At 38.0% G+C, this 20140-nt stretch overlaps 1 protein-coding gene across 1 annotated transcript in view; it reads right to left on the bottom strand.

Moving 5' to 3' along the window:
- Positions 1-197: 197 nt before the first annotated feature.
- LOC109063282 (cadherin-like protein 26) overlaps positions 198-20140 on the bottom strand; it is a 49781-nt gene continuing 29838 nt past the window's right edge. Inside the window, exons 4-12 of the mRNA XM_042751355.1 lie at positions 18355-18527; positions 18096-18227; positions 17814-17996; positions 17257-17576; positions 16995-17137; positions 14510-14734; positions 13156-13377; positions 3452-3564; positions 198-527 (exon numbers count right to left, since the gene is read on the bottom strand). Of these exons, the coding sequence (XP_042607289.1) occupies positions 402-527; positions 3452-3564; positions 13156-13377; positions 14510-14734; positions 16995-17137; positions 17257-17576; positions 17814-17996; positions 18096-18227; positions 18355-18527 (1637 nt within the window). The 3' untranslated portion in view covers positions 198-401. The remainder of the gene's footprint in view (positions 528-3451; positions 3565-13155; positions 13378-14509; positions 14735-16994; positions 17138-17256; positions 17577-17813; positions 17997-18095; positions 18228-18354; positions 18528-20140) is intronic.

The following is a 20140-nucleotide window of genomic DNA, read 5'->3' as shown; positions in this document are numbered from 1 at the left end:
TATTATTTGCCCCCAAAATACATTTGATAAATAGAGACTGTTTATAGAGTTGAAAACACTCCTTTTTAGCCACTTACAAAAATTTAAATATTTATTGTGTAATTAAAAATAATTACATACTGTAAGCAAATCATAAAAAAAAAAAACTTAACATCTTAAAATAAAAAAAAAATCACCACCATCACAACCAATCAATGTAATGACAAAAATTTCATTTACACAGAACAAAAGCCGTAAACCTGAGCTCACATAAAAACATTACCACTATTCCTTTGTTGCTTTGTAAGTACTATAGTAATTTTCGTCAGGAAAAAATGCATATTTATCATTACTCATACTGTAAAACACTTTGATGAACTTCATTCCATTTTGTCCCAAATTGGAACCTGCTGTCCAGATTTCTAAGCATCCTCAGGAATGGATATTGCATCCAGTTCATCACTGACTGTAGGCTGTCCTTCATCTGTGTAACAGTGCGGTTCATTAATACCAAGCTCCATGTCATGGGTTTGGAGAGCAAGCTGTTTCTGAAGAGAAGAAGGAAAAACAAAAGCACCATGAATATTATTTAACATGCTCAATCCAACATTTGGACACAATTAATCAAATTTATTTTGCATGATCTAAAAAACAAACAAACAAAAACCTATTGATGTAATGTTCACAATTCTTATGCTTAACTAACAAGTAATGTTCTCGGAACGGTTCTCTCAAAGTTATGAACAAATGTTTTTTCCAGTAATGTCAATAAAATATTAATTTAGAGTTATCTGCTCTTTGTTCTCAAAACATTAGTACAAAGTTATTACTTATGGATCATTCATGGAAGGTTTTATATCTGAAATAGTGTTTTATTTTGATAGTCCACTTTTCTACTAACTATAAGTAATTTTAAACTACATGCCAACTAGCAGTCATTAGAGTATTATATTTTTATTTAGTAGAGGATTATCTACTAAAACTACATTTTGATGATCCACCAACAGACATTCTGACTGTAAGTAACTATGTAAGTACACGTCAACTTAGTCTACTAAACCTAACCTAACAGTCTACTAATACTCTAATTTACCCCAAAAGAACATGAAGAGTTTTATTGTTACTCATGGTCAGAGGTGAACAGGAGTGAAGTATTTTTTACTTTACTCAAGTAAATTTAAAAAGTATCTGTAGTTTATCAGTGTTTTCCTTTGGAAAACTTTACTTCACTACATTCCAAAGCATAATGTCATAATTTTTACTGCACTACATTTCATTAATTAAAGTTGTTATTGTTTTTTTTAAATACTTAAGAACATTGAAAAATGTAGTACTTTCTTATACTCAAGTAAATCTTTCAATTACTTTTAAAAGTAAGAAGTAATACATTTCTAATGTAATTAAGTATTAAATGATATTTAATATGAAACGTAGTGCAGTAAAAAGTACAATATTATGCTTTGAATTAAAGTTTTCTAGAGAAGAACACTCTGATAAATTACTGACACTTCGAAAGTACTTTTACAGCAGAGTAAAAATACTACTGTCCGCCTCTGCTCACGGTTTGTGATGAAAACAACCAGCTTTAGTTTACATTAAAAAGAAACACACATATATAAAAACAAAAAGAATCAGTTTAAAAAATAACTAAACACAAAAAAACCTTTATAAAAACAACAAACAAATTTAGTTTAAAAGTTATTCAAGGCAACAAAGGGTGTTTAATATAAATATGAGTTGAACTTATCAGTGCTTTACATTTTACATTAAAGCTTGGTTCATTTTTATTAGATTATGAATTAGGTATCATGTACTAACAATGCAAAATCATTTTTACAGTATTTTATAATATTTAAAACTAATGTGGTAACATTTTATTTTGCAGTATTATGGTAATTAATTACTGCACTAATAACTATGCATAATTTCAAGCTTGCCATAAATTACATAGAGTACAATTAACAAATGCTGTAAAATTACTCTCCATTGTTTTTTCAGGTTATTACATCAACTAATGTTGACATAGACCAGTGGTTCTCAATTCCAGTCCTCGCTCCCCCCTGCTCTGCACATTTTGTATGTTTCTCTTATGGCTTCAGTGGTTGTTCTATTCGAACGTAAGTGCCCCGCAAAGTGGACATCACAGGATATTCCGCCATGATTCCAGTTGAAAGCAAACGTATATGTTCTATTCAAAGTGCATTGAAGTGTCCGAGACGTGAATGTAAATTGTATATATTTACCAAGGTATATGATGTCACACTTGTCCGCATGTGAAGACGTTGCGCAGCGCAAATCCGTGAATGAATGTTCTGAAGTGAGGTAAACCAACAGATTTCCTCTGCTCAGGGAGCAGGGAGCAATGCACATTAACCTGTTCATGCACAGAGCTCACTTCCTAACGAACTGATTATGTGAAAAACTGTGGGATCACCCGAAGGGGATGCAATAAATATGCAGAGCTGGGGGGCGCAAGGACTGGAATTAAGAACCGCTGACATAGACTATATCTTGTTGTAATGTAACCCAAAAACTAAAAAAAACTGCACAAATTCAAAAATGACTGAAAAACAGTTACTGTAGTTATTAAAATAAAATTAAAACTCATCTTGGATTTTCCGTATTTTTTTGTGATGAGATGTCCGAGGTTCCCATACAATATTTTTTTTTCTCTGCTTTTGCTTTGCAAGAGATTTGAAGACTAAAGCACGTAGCTGAAACACAGAAAGAGAGTATTTCTTTGAACACTGGATACTTTCACACTTTGACAAAGTTATCAGCTCCATTCAAAATAATAGTTTACACAGAAATGAAAATTTGCTAAAATTTACTCAGACCATCCAATATGTAGATGATTTTATTCGTTTATGAGAACAAATTTTGAGAAATTTAACATTGTATCACTAATCCTCGCCCTCAGAATGAGCGGCACTCCGGAATGAGATCCAAATACCTTCTTGATACATAATTTCAACAATAATCCAGACATCACAGCAGTCCCTCCAGTCCAGTCTGTACTGTCACCCAAAAATGGAAGTGTTGCCATGGATTCCAGTTGGACCCAAACGATATGTTCTATTCAAAAGTGCATTGAAGTGTCCGAGACGTGAATGTAAATTGTATATATTTACCAAGGTATATGATGTCACACTTGTCCGCATGTGAAGACGTTGCGCAGCGCAAATCCGTGAATGAATGTTCTGAAGTGAGGTAAACCAACAGATTGTGTAGGGACCATGTCAATGGGTCAACTGTTCATGCACAGAGCTCACTTCTAACGAGCTGATTATCTAAATCAGGTGTGTTAACAAAGAGAGACATGCAAAATATGCAGAGCTGGGGGGCGCAAGGACTGGAATTAAGAACCGCTGACATAGACTATAATCTTGTTGTAATGTAACCAAAAACTAAATATTCCACAAATTCAAAAATGACTGAAAAACAGTTACTGTAGGTTGTGTGATGAAATTACCATGCAATCTGTTCTTGGATTTTCCGTATTTTTTTGTGATGAGATGTCCGAGGTTCCCATACAATATTTTTTTTTCTCTGCTTTGCAAGAGATTTGAAGACTAAAGCACGTAGCTGAAACACAGAAAGAGAGTATTTCTTTGAACACTGGATACTTTCACACTTTGACAAAGTTATCAGCTCCATTCAAAATAATAGTTTACACAGAAATGAAGAAAATTTGCTAAAATTTACTCAGACCATCCAATATGTAGATGATTTTATTCGTTTATGAGAACAAATTTTGAGAAATTTAACATTGTATCACTAATCCTCTGCAGTGAATAAGTGCCCTCAGAATGAGAGTCCAAATATCTGATAAAAATTTCACAATAATCCAGACATCACACCAGTCCATCCATTAAAGTGTTATTTCACCCAAAAATGAAAATTTTGCCATTAATCACTTACCCCCATGTCGTTCCAAACCCGTAAAAGCTCCGTTCGTCTTCGGAACACAATTTAAGATATTTTGGATGAAAACCTGGAGGCTTGAGACTGTCCCATAGTCCTCCGCATTACAAGGATGCACTGTTTTATTTTTTTCAAATCAAAGCTAAATACATGTAGAAACAGCGCATCCTTGTGGCGCGGAGGACACAGAAGAGCATTCGCAGCACTGTGATATGGAGTGACACAGAGGAGACCATTGACAAAGGAATTTTTTGTTTTTGTCGCTTACAAAAAGTGTTCCCGTCGCTTCATATAACACCAAGATTGCACGTCTGATGACAGATGGAGTATTCTGATGATGACTTTCATACCTTTTATGGACCTTGACACTGTTATTTACAGTCTATGGGACAGTCACAGGCCTCCAGGTTTTCATCCAAAATATCTTGAAAATATCTTGAATTGTGTTCCGAAGGCGAACAGAGATTTTACGGGTTTGGAACGACATCGGGGTAAGTGATTAATGACAAAATTTTCATTTTTGGGTGAACAAACCCTTTAAGGTCTTGTAAAGTGAAAAGCTGCATGTTTATAAGAAATCCCCACTTACTATGGAGGATACATTGTTGAGCAAGTGGTGTAATGCTAAATTTCTCAAAATCTGTTCCCATTAACAAACAAACTACATCAAAATCTACACCTTGGATGGCCTGAGGGTGAGCAAATTCTCATTTTTGTATAACTTTTCCATTAAATCAAGTGAATAAATTACCCAGATTTTTCCCAAATGCAGAAAAAGAAAACATTCCAAGTGCCTTGTAGCAAAACAAAACTCATAGGATGATGCAACTACAGTATTAACAGAGCAGATTAAATAACATCAAAACTGTAATTCTTAAAATCATGTGTCATTCAAAAACAGGTTTCTACAGGTCTCCACGGCATACATTTTGTTGTTTTACCACACCTTTAAAGGGGTGGTTGATTGTGATTTCACTTTTTTAACTTTAGTTAGTGTGTAATGTTGCTGTTTGAGCAAAAACAATATCTGCAAAGTCATGACGCTGAAATTTCAATGCAAACAGAGATATTGTCTGTTAAAATTATGGCAGTTTAATGCCTACAAAAAATGGCTCGTAAGGACTACAACGAGCTGCCACCCAGGTTAGTGACATCACAAACCCTAAAATGTACATAGACCCCACCCCCGGGAACATGGAACAAAGGGGGCGAGGCCATGTTGTGCTGCTTTAGAGAAGCGGTAGAGTAGTTGCCAAATCAATGTTCTAAAGCAGTGGTTCTTAATCCTGTTCCTTGTGTCCCCCTGCTCTGCACACACTCTGCTTTTCATCTCTCTCTCTCACCTGATTCAGGTCATCAGCTCCATCAATGAACTGTGTTCCAATTAAAAACCACTTTGAGTGTATAAACCAGGGATCCTCAAATCTGGCCCACAAGATCCACTGTCCTGCCATGTTTAGCTCTAACCCTAATCAAACACACTTGAGCATGGTAATCACTGACTTCAGGATCATTAGAAAATTCACAGGTAGGTGAGTTTGATCAGGGTTGGAGCTAAACTCTGTAGCGCATTGGCCCTCCAGGGCAATATTTAAGGAACACTGGTATAGACAGACAGATATCTTTCAAATCGCTATTGAGAAGCATTAAACATTGACGTGCAAGCAGTTGCCGTGGTAGCAAACAATACTTGCTGGTAAACAAACAAAATAAACAATTACTTTACAAAAATGCTATAACACAGTCATGTATTCTGCTGTATTAAAGCTTTAATCAGGTTAAAACCGTATATTAGTAGCTAACATAAGCAGTCGCATTTATAAATAACTGTAACGTATTTCATCAGGAAGTGTATAGAAGATGTAGTGCCGACAAAAACAATCCACATCTACCCCAACCAAAAACCGTGGATTAATAGCGATGCTCAAGCAGCCTTCCACTTTTAAATCCGGGAACGTTGATGAGTGCAAACAAGCCAGCTACGATCTCAGGAAATCCGTCAAAGCCACAAAAAGACAATACAAAAACAAAGTTGAAGAACAATTCAACACCAACGATGCAAGAAGCATGTGGCAGGGAATCAATAACATCACAGATTTTAAAGGGAATAAACCAGCTACTGTGAACATTGCCGCCTCTCTACCGGATGAGCTCAATAACTTTTATGCTCGTTTCGAGGCTCACAACACTGCCCACACAGAGAGCGCTCCCACAGCTGCTGCAGAAGATGTGAGTGCACTCTTCGTCTCTGTCGCGGATGTAGCCCGATCCTTCCGACGTGTGAATATCCGCAAGGCTGCGGGTCCTGATGGCATCCCAGGCCGTGTGCTCCAAGCATGCGCATTCCAACCAGCTGTTGTTTTCACAGACATTTTCAACCTCTCCCTCTGTCTGTCTGTGGTTCCCTCATGCTTCAAAAAATCCACCATTGTGCCCATACCAAAGAAAAACAAAATCACATGCTTAAATGACTGGAGGCCCATTGCTCTCACAACCATCTTCAGTAAGTGTTTTGAGAGACTCGTCGGAGATTACATCTGCTCTGTGCTGCCTGCCTCATTGGATCCGCTACAATTTGCATATCACAGCAACCGTTCTACAGATGATGCTATTGCTTTCACGCTACACACTGCTCTCTCCCACCTGGAAAATAAGAACACCTATGTGAGAATGCTGTTTGTGGACTACAGCTCAGCATTTAACACCATAGTGCCTGCCACACTTGTTGCGAAGCTCCAGACTCTGGGACTAAACAGATCTCTGTGCAGCTGGATCCTGGACTTCCTGACAGGCAGAAGTCAGATGGTCAGAATGGACAACACATCAACACATCATCCCCGCTGACCCTCAACACTGGTGCTCCTCAGGGCTGTGTCCCTCAGCCCGCTCCTGTACTCCCTGTACACACATGACTGTACAGCCATACACAGCTCCAACGTCATCGTCAAATTCGCTGATGACACAACAGAGATAGGCCTGATCACCGACAACGATGAGACGGCCTACAGAGAGGAGGTGTGCAACCTGACTAAATGGTGTCAGGAGAACCACCTCTCACTCAACATCGACAAGACCAAAGAGCTGGTGGTGGATTTCACCTGTGGAGTGGGTAAGCAGCTTCAAGTTCCTCGGCGTTAACATCAGTGAAGATCTCACCTGGTCTACACACACTGATGCAGTGCTGAATAAACAACATCAACACATATACCACCCTAAACGGCTGCATCACTGCCTGGTTAGCCCCAGCATCCTCAGATCATTCTACACTTGCACTATAGAGAGCATCCTGACGGGCTGCATCACTGCCTGGTTTGGAAACAGCACCGCTGGCAACCACAAATCTCTGAAAAGGGTCGTGCGAACTGCCAGCCACATTGTTGGAGGTGAGCTTCCCTCCCTCCAGGACATCTACACCAGGCGGTGTATAAGGAAATCCCGGAGGATCATCAGTGACTCCAGCCAATCGTCCCACAGACTGCTCTCTCTGCTGCCCTCAGGAAGACGTCTCCGCAGCATCCGATCCCACACTAGCCGACTGAGGGATAGCTTTTTCCCTCAGGCTATCAGACTTATGAACAGTCAGAACTAATACACCCTACAGCATCCTCCCACAATATGGTATGCCACACACTGCACTTTAACTTTAACAGTTCAACACCGAACTATACATACACACTGCATTTAATACAATAATCTACCTGCTACCACTGGATACCATCCGATGCACATCCATGACATTTCTGTATCCAGTTCATGTACACTCTGTTGCACCTTAGCATATTTTCATGTGTATATATGTCTACATAATGTAGAATGTGTATATTCTGTGTATAGTGTGTAGTGCTAACTGTATGTATGTACATATTGCATAAAATGTGTAGTGCTAACTGTAAGTATGTCTAATAGTACACTGTGTGTACTGACTATATGTATGTGCATATTGCACATTTTCACCTGCTGAAGTCTGTATGGTTATATGTTTACTGTTTCTGCAATTTTTGGAGCACGCTCCCAAGAATTTCACTCACCAAGGCACATGTGCTGTGGTGATGTGACAATAAAAGTGACTTGACTTGACTTTAACAGTTTATCTAAATGTAGGAGACAACAACAAACAAAGAAACATAACAAAACAAAACATAATACAAGACCTTTCACAGCACATGCTCTATCCTATCCCCTAAAATAATATTCTCCTCAACCCAACCCAAACCAAAAAGAAAAACAAACTACACAATACCATCAATACAAAAACAACTGGAGTGCATTTAAGGGGCATAACGTTTCTGGACTGCACTAGGTAGTTTAGCAAATCACAACACACTGGACGAGCTAACCAATCTGAGCCCATTGCATGTTTCTGAGGGATGGGCTTCATAGAACCAGAAAATCATCAGATGTGTTTATCAGAGAAGGGACAGAGCGGTGTAGAAAAGGTGAATTATGTAAACATTTTTTTTTTTTTTCAAACGAAGCATTAACACGTAAGACTGCACCCCATCAACACAATCAAGCCTAGAAAAAAAAAACAGTCAACCACCCCTTTAATGTTTGGATGGGTTTCATTTCTTTTGGTCACTTTGATGCATGCTGTGTCGAAGTTTGACACCAAGGGTTGCTCTTGGGAGCTCAAACACCCATGACATACTCAGAAAAGGTCAAAGATTCTCTCTCACCTCTTGCTGATGGAAGATGAGACACTATCAGTGGACTCTCCTCACCTTGAAAACATAGAGAAGTGTAGAGAGGGCCTTTCGACAGCAATCTCTGATTTGAATCTCAATTTGAGCAAGTGACCTTAGTTGTGGTTACTGAAGGTGGAAGAGAGGGCTGTTCATTACTCCCCCCACCAACAATTCCTGCCAGTACTGAGACTCAAACCCACAACCTTTGGGTTACAAATCTAAATCTCTAACCATTATGTCACAATTGCCACAATTCCCCTGTAAAAGCAAATTTCTCTAAAGCCGGGCTCACACTACAGGAGCTACAAGACTTGAAAATCGCGATTATGAAATCTGGTTGATGCACACAGATGCGCATCACACACTACAAGATATTATTAAGATTATCATTCTGGAGATTAAAGGAGAATACAAACACTACAAGACTTGAAAATCGTGGCGCATCACACACTACAAGATATTATTAAGATTATCATTCTGGAGATTAAAGGAGAATTTTAGCAGATTAATATAGCAGATTAATCTTCCCTCAAATCTTAAACATGCACACACTACAAGATTTGAAAATTCTGGCACATCACACACTACAAGATATCATTAAGATTATCATTCCGGAGATTAAAGGAGAATTTTAGCAGATTAATATACCAGATCTTCCCTCAAATATTAAACATGCACACACTACAAGATTTGAAAATCGTGGCGCATCACTCACTACAAGGTATTATTAAGATTATCATGCCGGAGGGAGCACCTCACATGATCTCACACAGCAGATCGTCATTGATATTTCAGTGATGTTTACATATATTAGCTAGCATGCTGGCAGCTTTCTGCTCCACTCAACCCAGTGCATTCAAAACTGAGGCGATTTCACCCCAGTGGTTCTATTTCTCCTTACGGTTGTGATATGTTTTAAAGGGGTTGTATGACGCTTTTTTAAAGATCATTATTTTGTGTATTTGGTGTAACAGAATATATTGACATGCTTTAATGTTCAAAAAACACATTATTTTTCAAATACTGTACATTATTGTAGGTCCTCTATGCCCCGGCTCTCTCAAACGAGCTGTTTTCTACAAAGTCCCTTCTTCTGACAAGCGCAGTCTGCTCTGATTGGCCAACTGACCCAGTGCATTGTGATTAGCCGATCACTGCAAGCACTCGTCGGACCACTTTTTTGTAGACATGGTAAACATACAAATGCGCCATGAAGTCAATAATCACACTCTCTTCATATAGACGGTGTTCACATTGATAGCTGTGATTACACAGTAATAGCATGCTCACAAACACACAAAAATAATGCAAACACACAAAAACACAACAAAACACCACACAACAGAGTGCCAGAATTCAAATAAATCAAACAAAAAACAATCTTCTGCCTATCTTTGACATCTTTTTTTTGTGGATCATCTCATTCTGTTTGTGACACTGTCTGCTACAAAACCATGCTGTTTTTTACTACCAAGACGCAGTTTTCTGAGCGTGAGTTATTCCATAATTGGCACAAACAATACTGTCCCTGAAGAACTGAAATATAAGGAATTATCATCATATTACAAAGTTATTGCTTCATTGGACTAAACGTGCTATACTGTATAAGATGTCGTTCTGTGGACCCTTACCTTTTTAACTAAACCGGGATTTACAGCTGTGGATGTGTTAATGATTGGTTATTATGACAAATCTGGTATGTACTGCATTTTGATTCTTCATGTTTTGATGTGTACTGCTTACACAAATTTAGCAAATACATTCTTTATAAGCTTTCCATTGGAAAAACAGCGATCTGTCATCAGTGCTTGAGGCTTAGACCTTTATAATGATACATAGTTTGTCAAGATTAATTTTGGTCCCCTTTCATTTAATCTATTCGTAAACATTGACACGTGCAAACAAAGAGAGTTCATCGCGTCTGCATCCAGATGCGGGTTAACAGGTTAATAGAACACCATAAACACTGTGTGTTTGAGTCGGACCTGTGCTGAAACAGGATGGTTCTTGTTCTGCCTGTGAGAACATGACCATGGCCACATTGTGCTTGTGACTCCCATTCTTCTTTCAAAGAAAGAGAGTCCTCTCAGATGCTTCCTATCCTAGGTAAGATTTCGCTTCTACATCCCACAATTTCTCACCCATTCACACACCCAAAGTAACACTATATCAGGTCAACGCATAACAGGTGCAAACCTCTGGAACCTCAATTTCTGGTCCCTGGATAAGAATAGGAAGATTTCAGAAAGCTATCACCAGTTGTGATAGACCAGGGGTAGGCAAGTTCGGTCCTGGAGGGCCGCAGTTCTGCAGACTGAAAGCTCCAATTATCCCTAAAAAAAATTGCTTCACCTGCCTGTAGCCTTAGTAATTCTGTAACATTTTTATGAGCTTGTTCAGGTGTGTTTGATTAGGGTTGAAGCTGAACTCTGCAGGACTGTGGCTCTCTAGGACCGAACTTGCCTACCCCTATGATAGACATAATCACTCAGAACAGAGTCCTCTCTACTAGGCAGTTATATGCCCTGAAGTGGCTCCTTTTCATTGCTTTGTGCTCTTCCTGAGGGTAAGACCCATGAAGATAATACCAATGAACATTTCTTACCTTACCAGAGCATTCATTCCTGTATGTCAACCATTTGAAAATTCCCACTTGAGATAAATCGTACAACAAATCAAACAAACAAAAAATAATAAAACTGAGGGAAAGCACAGTCTTATTGTTAGAATCCTAAGAGGTGTACAGAGAATAAATACACCTCATCCCCCCTTGGGATCTCTCGTTGGTCTTACAGGCCCTACAGGGAGATCCATACGAGCATTTACAGTCAGTTCAGATTAGTGCTCTCTTCATGAAGACAGCCCTTCTGACTGCACTCACCTCTGTCAGTAGCGTGGGGATCTACAAGCCTTGTCTGTTAACGAAACATACCTAGAGTTCGGGCTGGCAGACTCTCAAATGGTCATGAGACCCTGGCTATGTGCCTAAGGTTCCCACTAGCCCCATTCAGAGATCAAGTGGTAACCCTCCATGGGCTTCCTCTGATGAAGGTGACCCAGCTTTGCCTTTGTTGTGCCCAGTGCATGCTTTAAGGCTGATTTATACTTCTGCGTCGGACCTACGGCATAGCCTTTATGCCTTTATTTTCATTTATACTTCTGTGTCGTTGTACGTATTGATGTGCAGGATGTTGATGGATCAGTGCTTTCCTTCATGCACACCGCTAGTCTGCAGTAAAAGTGTATGTGGCTGCAACAGCAACAAATCATGACACTGAGGATAGGAGATTGGTGGGAAAGCACAGTCTTATTGTTAGAATCCTAAGAGGTGTATAAGAATCAAATTACCTCATCATTATTGGGAAACTACAAAAAATTACAGGCCCAACAGGGAGAGGATACGAGATATGGCAGTCAGTTCAGATCAGTGCTACACAAGGACCTTGTACCACACTCAGATCAACATTGTTGGGGCGGACAACTACTGATGTTAACGAAACATGCTAGAGTAGGGCTAACTAAATGATAAGACCCTTGTATGTGCCTTTGGTTTTACTTTTCAGAGATCAAAACGTCCATAACTTCCTTGATGAATATGATTAAGCTTTGCCTTTTATGCCCAACATGCACACTAAATTTAAGTACATATGGAGGACCTAGGCATCTAGCAGACCAATCACAGTGCTTGCGGTCCACGTAGAATTGACGCGCTGTTTCGTATTTTTGGAGAGGTGCACATCAGGTCAGCCTCTACGCATATATCTGGATTGCACACAGAGTTTCAGACAATCTAAGTATAAATCAGCCTCTACGCATATATCTGGATTGCACACAGAGTTTCAGGCAATCTCAGCTCTTTGTCTGCTTTGGATATCAGCAGAAAGGGAAGGCTGTCTCCAAACAGAGAATGTCACATTGGATTTTGGATGCAATTCTCCTGGCATATCAAACCTGAAGTTTACCATGCCCCTATGTGTGTAAAGACACACTCAACCAGGGGTGTCGCTGCCTCTTCGGCCTTAGTACATTGTACTTTGTTAAGGAGACATATGTATAGCTGTGGGCTGGAGCTATACCTAACACTTTTTTCAGATTTTATAATCTGCACATGCAACAAGTCTAGAGTTCTGAGTTCCAACAGATAAACCCAGATGACTGGTATGGTGTAGAGCTTGCATTCAACACCTTTCCCATCTATGAGGTCATACTTTGTGCTGTTTAGGTCCAGTTTTAGTTCCCCTTCACGTCATGGACCCTGGACCACCATTTCTATCATTAGAAGCATTATTGTTGTGGTGGATACATTCAGTGGAGGAACTCATCAGACCCATTACCTTTGCTTTGGCCCTTTTAAGCGAGCCCTCATATTTGGGTTTGTGCTGTGTGTTTGGGTTTGTCATCAGTTCTTTGTGTACGGCAGTCTCTCTACTTTTTTCTGAATATGTCAGAGGTGTTCAGCTGTCAAGAGCAACCCATAGTGTCGGAACTTTGACACAATGTTTCCATTTTTTTTTACAGAATCATTCATTGTACATTAAGACTGTGTCATCAAAACATTGTAAATCACCTGTGAGAATCAGAATTGCAAGACCAAGCATCCAGGCACAAACAGACCCCTTCCGAACCTCCGAGTCCATTTTGAGATGGCAGTTGGGAGTGATAGAGCACTTGCACACCGCGACAGACAGGTTCTGGATAGAGTAAAATCCCTGCTGGTCTGATATTTTAATCTGGAGGAGATGATGACCTGAAAACACATCGTTTTCTTTTACAAGACTCACTGTTGTGCCTTTAGGAGAAAAAGAAAGATGATAAAATGAGAGTTAGTATTACTGTAAATATATACTATGGGTCAAAGGTTTGGAATAATTAAGAGTTTTAAATGTTTTTTTTTTTTCTTTATTAGCCTATGCATTAGGCTGCATTTATTTGATCAAAATTCATCAAAAATAATCATAATTTTATGTAATAGTATTACAATTTAAAATAACTGTTTTCTGTTTGAATATATTTTAAGAGAAAGCCAACTACCTGATCTACTATTTAAGTTCTTCTTCTGAAACAAATTAAAAAAATGTATCTCCTCCTAAAATTTTTAAGCTACAACCACAAAACTTGGGTCAGACCTCAAGACTATTCTGACTTGGGTTGTTATATCTTTTCTAACTGATTGGAGTTACAATTTTCATTAAACTGATAATACGGTAAGATATAGAGAGTGTTGACTATCCTAGGAAAACATGCTAACAACATGTTAATCATTTTAAAAACATGCTAATCATCAGGCGGGGCTTTCTCAAGCCAACTTCAAAGTTTGTTCACAAGGTTTAATCATGTAATTGGAGTTACAATTTTCATTAAACTGATAATACGGTAAGATATAGAGAGTGTTGACTATCCTAGGAAAACATGCTAACAACATGTTAATCATTTTAAAAACATGCTAATCATTCTAGCAACATACTAATCTAAACTTTCAAGCTTTTACAACTGCTTCAAACTTTCAGGCGGGGCTTTCTCAAGCCAACTTCAAAGTTTGTTCACAAGGTTTACTCATCTAGTTTATTCTTGTAATGCAACGATTAATTTTTCAGCATCATTACTCCAGTCTTCAGTATCACATGATGCTTTAGTAATCATTCTATTGTGCTGATTTGTTGCTCAATGAACATTTCTTACTATTAGCAAACATTTCAAAAATATTTGTAAAAAATCTTAATTACTCTAAACATTTTGCTCCTAGTAAAGGTACAGAAACAACTTTTAGGAGGTCATGGAAGAACACTCAGGACATGATTTGCCTAAAGTCAGAATAAAACTGTATTAACCTTTTATTTTTGTGATGTTTTTCAGGTGAAATATGTTTAGTAAGAGAGATTTTTAGGGTGGTCTGGACTGAGTGAAGTAGATGGTGGCATTACCATAAGCTGGTTCAACCCTCCATTTGTCCTTAATATCTCCTAAAAGCTCATAGTAGAAAGGTGATCCAAATGGAGGAAAGTCCAGGTCTACTGCTGTGATGTTGACCATTGTGGGCTGTTTATCTATGCAAATGCTGGCTACATTCCTCTCCAGAATTGGTACATTATCATTTTGATCATTCAGGTGAATCACCAGAGTTCCAGTGCCTGTCAGTGGAGGGACACCTGCCGATCAGAGACATTGAGGAAAAAGAAATTCAGTTAGAGTATAAAATATGATCAGGAATCATGAGGTTGCAAGTTTAGTGTTTAATCAAATATTTGAAAGATACTGTATTGAGACTTTTTTTTTTGTTGTTTTATGCAAGTAAAATATACATACATATATATCAGTTAAACAATAATAAGCTATAAGGAGTCATAAGGGAGAACACAACATATGCAATGTAAGTAAAATATTTTCAGTGCAATGTAAGTTGCTTTGAATAAAAAAAAAGTGTCTGCCAAATGCATAAATATAAACGGAAATTTTTATGTAGTGAACAGCACAATCCAGGGTCCAGTTTATGGTGGGGCCTCTCTCTGACCTCAGTAGTGGATAAAGGTTTGCTACATTTTGATTGGATCTTGGTGGACTAACATAAGCAAACTGTCCAGTGCTATCAGATAAAGATGCTAGGACAACACCTCTTAGTGGGCAAGAAGACAGACCTTTGGTACCAAACCAAGGAAGGACAGGACTTCCCATTGGTCAAAATGCAGTTTCTGCCCTTCACCAACCTAGAGACTTATTCCTAAGGTTTGGTCTGTGACCACCATAAAAATTTATTAGGACATCTGGATGCAGCAGCAGTGGGTGAAACAAAGAGAGATCCATCCAAATCAATTCATAAATATGTTTTCAAACCTTAAAACTGATGCAAACTACAACACACACATCTTAAAGGGTTATTCCACCCCAAAATAAAAATTTTGCCATTAATCACTTACCCCCATGTCGTTCCAAACCCGCAAAAGCTCCGTTTGTCTTTGGAACACAATTTAAGATATTTTGGATGAAAACCTGGAGGCTTGAGACTGTCCTCTGTGCCACAAGGATGTGCTGTTTTATTTCAAATCAAAGCTAAATACATGTAGAAACAGCGCATCCTTGTGGCGTGGAGGACACAGAAGAGCATACACTGCATACAGTGGTATGGAGACAGACAGAGGAGACCGTTGACAAAGGAATTATTGAATAAAGTCGTTATTTTTGTTTTCTTCGCTTACAAAAAGTGTTCCCGTCGCTTCATATTACCCAGATTGTACATCTGATGGCAGATGGAGTATTCTAAAGAAGAATTTCATATCTTCTATGGACCTTGACACTGTTATTTACTTGGCAGTCTATGGGACAGTCTCAAGCCTCCCGGTTTTCATGCAAAATATCTTAAATTGTGTTCCGAAGACGAACTGAGCTTTTACCGATTACAAACAACATGGGGTTAAGTGATTAATGACAAAATTTTCATTTTGGGGTGGAGTATCCCTTTAAGTATTCTCAGTGACAGTGATGTGCAGTGCAACATCCTACACAAATTTGGCTGTTAATGGACCAATGAATCCATGCATGACAGTTCAATCTCTTTCCATCATGTTTGGACTTAATGTGTTCATAACATTGCCAAAGGTATTCTGGTTCTGGTTTGGTAAGTGAATAATGCATCTGTAAAACTTTAGTGACACTTGATATTCAGAGTCTTCGTCCAGCGAGACAACAACAGGTGCAGCATGTCCTGAGTCCCATCCTAGAGAAACAAAGCAGATTGACCAAATTCTGAGTCTCTAGCCCAGAGACGCAGAAGACATAGAAATTTGCAACAAAGTTAAGCTCAGGTGAGCAAACCTTCTGCACCTGCTCTAGGGTGATGTCAGTGTTCATGATTTTAGGATACTTTGGTGCTCCAGGAGATCAACATCCTACAGCACTTCGTTATCAAGGCTGTTAAAATGGATTCCTGCTCTTTTCCCAACTGCATTGCTACTAGCACAACCAGTGGAAGAAGTCACCATCACTGGACTGCTCACTCGACCACAGAGAACATAAATACCACTTATCCAAATAGGGTTCTCAGAAGTACTGACTTTGGTACCTGTCTGTGCTGAAATTTGAAAAAAATGGGACCATACCACCATATCCCCCTAGCATTTTAAGTTTGTGTTCTAGGTTTAAGGGTGGGTTAAGGTGTAAGGGATGGGTCAACAGTGTATTTATAAATTTAATTACAGAAATTAATTACAGATGTAATTACATTCAGGTATTTTTAAAAATATAAGTACAATGTAAAAACATGTATGTACACAATAAGTGCAAATGATTCAAATGATCAAATTATTAATTTAATGTAAGTACATGGTAGTTAAGGCCACCTAATATAAAGTGGGACCTGTACTTTGCATAAAATGAGAATATCAGTAATAGTTATGAGTACATTTAAAGTCTTACCTTCTTCCACAGCATACAGGGTTGCTGTATAGGTGCCGTTTATCACAAATGGTGACTCTCTATCCAGAATTTTAATTGTGGATACTTGTCCAGTCTTTTCATCAATAGTTATCCATCCATCAGTATCTTCACCTTTAACAAATCTGAGATTTGAATAAACACCAGATGAATTCACCTTTGTTTATATGTGATACTTTTCTTTCAATAAACTACAGTACCATTAGTGAAACATACTTTATACAGTAATATTAGCTTCTCTTACGTAAATGTGTTTGCATGGCTTAAATCCATATCTTTAGCGGTGAAGGTTGTAAGACTTGTTCCTACATCTATGTTCTCCATTACCACAACGTGTTTAACAGGGGGTATGAACACCGGAGGGTCATTGACATCTTCTACATAAATGGTCACTGGAAAGGTGTTATAGAGGGCACTTGTGTCAGTGTCAAAGTTTTGGAGTATTTTGTCGAGCTCCCACATGGCACTTGGTACTTTCTTTGTAATCTTACAGGAAAAGTAAGGAATTTCATTATGTATGCTGATAGACAAATTTTGATGTGTTTGCTCGTTGTAGTCCATTTGCTGAAATGAGCCAAAAAATAAAGAGTTTTGAAAAACATGAATGTATATACACTAAATATTTTTGTATCTTTTTTTTTTTTTTTTTTTGTTAAAATAGCTCCTATCCCAGCTAAACTTGCAGAGGCAGCTATACAAAGCATTTTTGTGTAAACACTGATGTTACATCATAACCAGCAAACACAGACTCAACCTTTGGGAAGGCTGGCTTACACAATAAAACATCAACAATCTGCCTACCTTAACAACTGTTAAAATCCCTTCATTCGTAACAGGGTCCGTTTCTATTTTGAATACCTCGTTTTTATCTTCGTGGATTGTGTATTTGGCTTTCCAAGCTTTTGAACCACGGACGTCTTTGTCTGTAACTTGCAGTCGCAGAACTTCAACCCCAGCTTCTCTCTCCTTGACCTTCCCTGGCCCCTGAAACACAAGTCACACATTTTAACATTTTGACATTTAGTCTAACTTGGCATAAAAAAACTAAACAAAAACAAAAACACAGTTCACTATGAAACTTACTGTTTTGCCAGAGAACTCTGGAAGATTGTTGTTATTGTCTGAAATATTGATTATCAGTGTACTTGTACTTGAGAGCTGTATCTTTTCTCCTTTGTCCTTTGCTTCAACAAGGATTGTGTATTTCTGAGCTTTCTGGAAAAGATTCATTTACCAAAACATTTTATTAAGCATGAAAAGCAATACATGTTGTCTGAATTAAAAAACAGATGTATTAAATGAAATAGTGCATTGTTACCAATGAAAGAAATTAAGTTCATACCTCATAGTCCAAACACCCCTTAAAATGAATGGTCCCAGATTCTTTTAGCTGCTGAATATAAAATTCCACATTATCTGTCTTTGGTGTGACAGACTTGATTGTGAAAACGAATGTTCCATTGTTTGTACTTGAATCATCCTCATCAGAAGCCAGTACAGTCAGTACACTTTTGTCTAGAAAAATATTAAGAAAAGTAACTGAATATTTCACCCAAAGTATGTATTGACCCTAAAGTATTTACTTCACTCAGTCATTGTTTATTATGTTGGAGTTTTATTTATTTATTTATGTATTTTTTTTTTACCCCAAAAGAATGGAAGTGAAATGTGACAATATCCCATATGGAGACGTATCAGTTTGTAACATTTCAGGGGCTCGTTATATGACCAAACACAATTATACAGCATAATCAAAAACAATGTGTGCAAATATATGAAGAAACAAACAAAATATAGAGCTGAACACACATGAATGAGACACTGTGTGAGATCACTGTGAACTAAGATGAGTGACAGATTTTTAGTGATGATAAAGTAAGCTCTCTTTGCATGCTTTATAGACATCTGTAAATGTGGGATTCACCCTAAAAAATTACAATGATTGACATGTGATAACCACAGAAATAGACGGGACAAAAATACATGTCAAAACAGATATGCATTAAGGCTAGCGCAGCCTCACTAATTTCAGAAGCAAGAAGCAAAAAGGTTTGCTTCTAGAACCAGTGCTTAGTGATAATTCATGTAACCATGTGTTACTAGAATTGTTCATGCACTTTACTTTACTCAACATTAGCTAAACATTCCTATATTGTAACTTACGATACTGTGTCTGCACTGCAGGGCTGCCAACTTAGTTCAACTTAGAGTGAGAATTCCTTTTGGCAGTGGTGAAGGGTTTGGTTGGGATTGTTTTGTATTAATGTACATACACACACACACTGGTATTCCTATCATTATAGGGACATTCCATAGACGTTATGGGTTTTATATATTTTTTACCCCTCTCAAATTATTATTATTATTTATTATTTATTTATTATTTTTATTTTTAATTATTTTTTTGCATTTTAAAAACTTTATGATTTATAAACTTGTTTATTCATAGGGACCAAAAATGTCCCTGTGGTGACAATTAGTTTCCATAACATAGGAAATACCAGGTACACACAAAACCTGTCATGCCTGGTAGTTAATGTCATCATGATGTTTTCTATTGTGTTTTTACGTGAGCTGGATATTTTGGTGCAAATAAATTGGGAGGGATAGTGGGTAAGGAAGTCAAAAGCACACTATTTATTTTTATTGCTGAGTGTATTGCTGGATATGTCTTTTTAGTGTTGTGATTTGGTCCCCTGTTCTTGTTGTGTTTATGAGTGCACACCTCCCAAGAATTTTGTTCTTCAGCAGTTCTTTGCGGTGGTTCATGTTGGGTTCACACTACAGGATTGAAAGACTAGTCGAATCACTGTGTTGCTCATGCTATGCAACAAGATTTCTTCTCATCTGACGTCGTCTTGTCATAGCTGCACGCATACTACACAACACTAAGGAGGTGCACACACTACAAAACATTCAGTGAAGAGGTGTTCCCGACCGTCAGCAAAAATGTTTTCTCACATAAATTCTCATGAGAAATTACAGCGATAAGCCATTTCTTCAAGTATGGATGATCAACTGGCCCTTCAGTTGGTCTGAGCAGTTATTTTCTCCAAAAGAAAGAACAAACTACAACAAAAGAGAATATGGCAGAAACAATGGCTTGGAAGATATGGACGGTAAGAGTT

Source organism: Cyprinus carpio, chromosome B23 (genome assembly GCF_018340385.1).
Source record: "Cyprinus carpio isolate SPL01 chromosome B23, ASM1834038v1, whole genome shotgun sequence".
NCBI classification, from domain to species: domain Eukaryota; kingdom Metazoa; phylum Chordata; class Actinopteri; order Cypriniformes; family Cyprinidae; genus Cyprinus; species Cyprinus carpio.
This window is presented reverse-complemented; position numbering and strand designations above follow the sequence as displayed.